This window comes from Saccostrea cucullata, unplaced genomic scaffold (assembly GCF_032062105.1).
Source record: "Saccostrea cucullata isolate Sc308-1 unplaced genomic scaffold, CSIRO_AGI_Scuc_v1 ctg11807, whole genome shotgun sequence".
NCBI lineage: Eukaryota > Metazoa > Mollusca > Bivalvia > Ostreida > Ostreidae > Saccostrea > Saccostrea cuccullata.
This window is the reverse complement of record NW_026922395.1, coordinates 10,398-12,500: the sequence shown is the minus strand read 5'-3', so window position 1 is coordinate 12,500 and position 2,103 is coordinate 10,398. Positions and strand designations below refer to the sequence as shown.

The following is a 2,103-nucleotide window of genomic DNA, read 5'->3' as shown; positions in this document are numbered from 1 at the left end:
GTACATTTTCAATTAATCAACATCAAATTCTTTTTTTTCGCCTTAGTATTTTTATAGGGTAATAGAATATAAAATTAGACAAAATATAATGATATTTTATTTATTGTAGTCCTTGGATTTAGGGGGCACGTTTGGAGGGTCAAAGAATTTCAAAGAGATTTAGTCCCAATCGTCGCAATACCATCCTCAATGTGTTTTTACTGTACAAATATATGCACATAGGGTATAGAAGTAAGTAGATGGTTTAACACATGATGCTTTCTGGAACACCCTCCCCCCCCCCCTAGAAAAAAAAACAATATCTAATTAAAATTAGATGTTAGATCCACTCGCATACTCTTCACACGGACATTGATGTTAGTGTAGCGAGTTTGCGGGTGGATCTAACATCTAATTTTAATTAGATTGGCAAACAAACAAACAAAATAACAATCACACATACAATTGATAAAATTGTTTTAGTAAGGTAATAAAATAACACCACATGCAGCATCACAACAACAACAAAATTCTGTACACCATTATATGTACTAATATTTACTGTACTTTTAAAAGTATGGAGAGAGAGAGATTTAATAAATTGGATATGGCATAATCTTTTAGAAAATACAAAAGAAGTTTTTTTCTTTAATGGGATTTTTATTCCGTTCTTATTTACGTACTTGTAGGCTTCGTTTATCAGTTTATCTTAAATGTTAAATTTTCACCTAGAAATGACTAAAATTGAGGGGAAAAACCTGGATTTATAGAGGGAGTACATCCCCCACAAGATCCCCCAGCGCCTCTCCCCCCCCCCCTAAAAAAAAAATCAAGCAACAAAAAAACTGGCTTAAGCTTGAGAAGTTCTTTGTGTTTACTTTATATTTTGTAGCCATTATAACTGGCTATTTATACATATTTTCAATCGATCGATAAATGCCACGCCTACTCCGAATATTAATGTGACACAATTAAAACCTAACTCGGACAAGCGCAACATTCCGGAATTAACATCCACTAGAGGGCTTTTTTGGTTAGGTGTAAAATTATTAAGATTTGAGTTAATTAGATAAAGTTAGAGGGGTCCAAAAATGGGGCCACGGCACTATGCTTAAGTGGAAACATTCTTTCAGAATATGTTATCTTAAATTGGTGCTAAAACTGTAATATGACCTTTAGAAAAATGTACCAAGCCAGGTGAATTTTATGAGGAAAAGCAAAAGGGTAAAATTCGGCCTATGTGATATTGCTGATTTTCAAAAGTCTCTCAACAAAATTCACTCTTAAGTTTTTGTTCTTTTTTAACAGAACTGAAAGAAAAAATAAAAATATACGTACGATTCTTAAGATGGATAATTGTATCATTCAATTTGGTAATATCATTTTGCTGGGAAATTGTCAGTGTTTGGATCTCACTCTTCATCCGTTTCTGCTGCGCATCCAAACTAGAAAGAGAAGACGATAGCTCTGCTGTGTAATTGTGTACATCCAACACAGAAAGTGATAAGTTTTGTATTGTCATATTCTGTTGCTGTTCGTTTGTCTTCTGTTGTTGCCTGAGCCTTGAAAGCGTGTTGTCAAAGATGGTCATGTTATTGTGTACATCCAACAAAGAAAGTGATAAATATCGGTCTCTTAGTTCCAGGTCTGTGACTGTGGCGGATATATTCTTCATCATCTCCTGTTCTCTGACTCTGGCTGTCTGTTCTATTTCAAAGGTTAAAATCCTTTCCATTTTTCTTAGATCTTCTGATGTTGTCAAATTTCGTTGCACAAGCATGGAAGTAGAGTTCAAAATCTTAATCAGATCTTTCAAAATTATATTCTCTTGAAGCAAAAATGTTGATGTTGTATTCAAATTTTTACAGATTTTCATTCAGGCAAGCCTCTCGCTGTGATGCAATGTATGAAGTATTCAAATTGTCCAGTCTTTCTTTCAAAATTTTGTTTTCCCTTTCTAAGAATGACATCTTTATTTGGGCTGTCTGATTCCATTGCTTCAGAGTTTGAATCTCTCCTTCTAATAACTTTTGCTGTTGTTCAGATTTCTGAATTTGTAGAGCCTGTTGTTTCTGATCCATCAATATAGAATCCAACACTTTTTCCAGATAAAATAGTTGTTTG

At 33.8% G+C, this 2,103-nt stretch overlaps 1 protein-coding gene across 1 annotated transcript in view; it reads right to left on the bottom strand.

The window, feature by feature from the left end:
* The window catches only part of LOC134261729 (complement C1q and tumor necrosis factor-related protein 9A-like), a 3,432-nt gene extending 1,718 nt beyond the window's left edge, over positions 1-1,714 (bottom strand). Inside the window, exon 1 of the mRNA XM_062744136.1 lies at positions 1,318-1,714. Within this exon, the coding sequence (XP_062600120.1) occupies positions 1,318-1,714 (397 nt within the window). The remainder of the gene's footprint in view (positions 1-1,317) is intronic.
* Between the last annotated feature and the right edge of the window lie 389 nt (positions 1,715-2,103).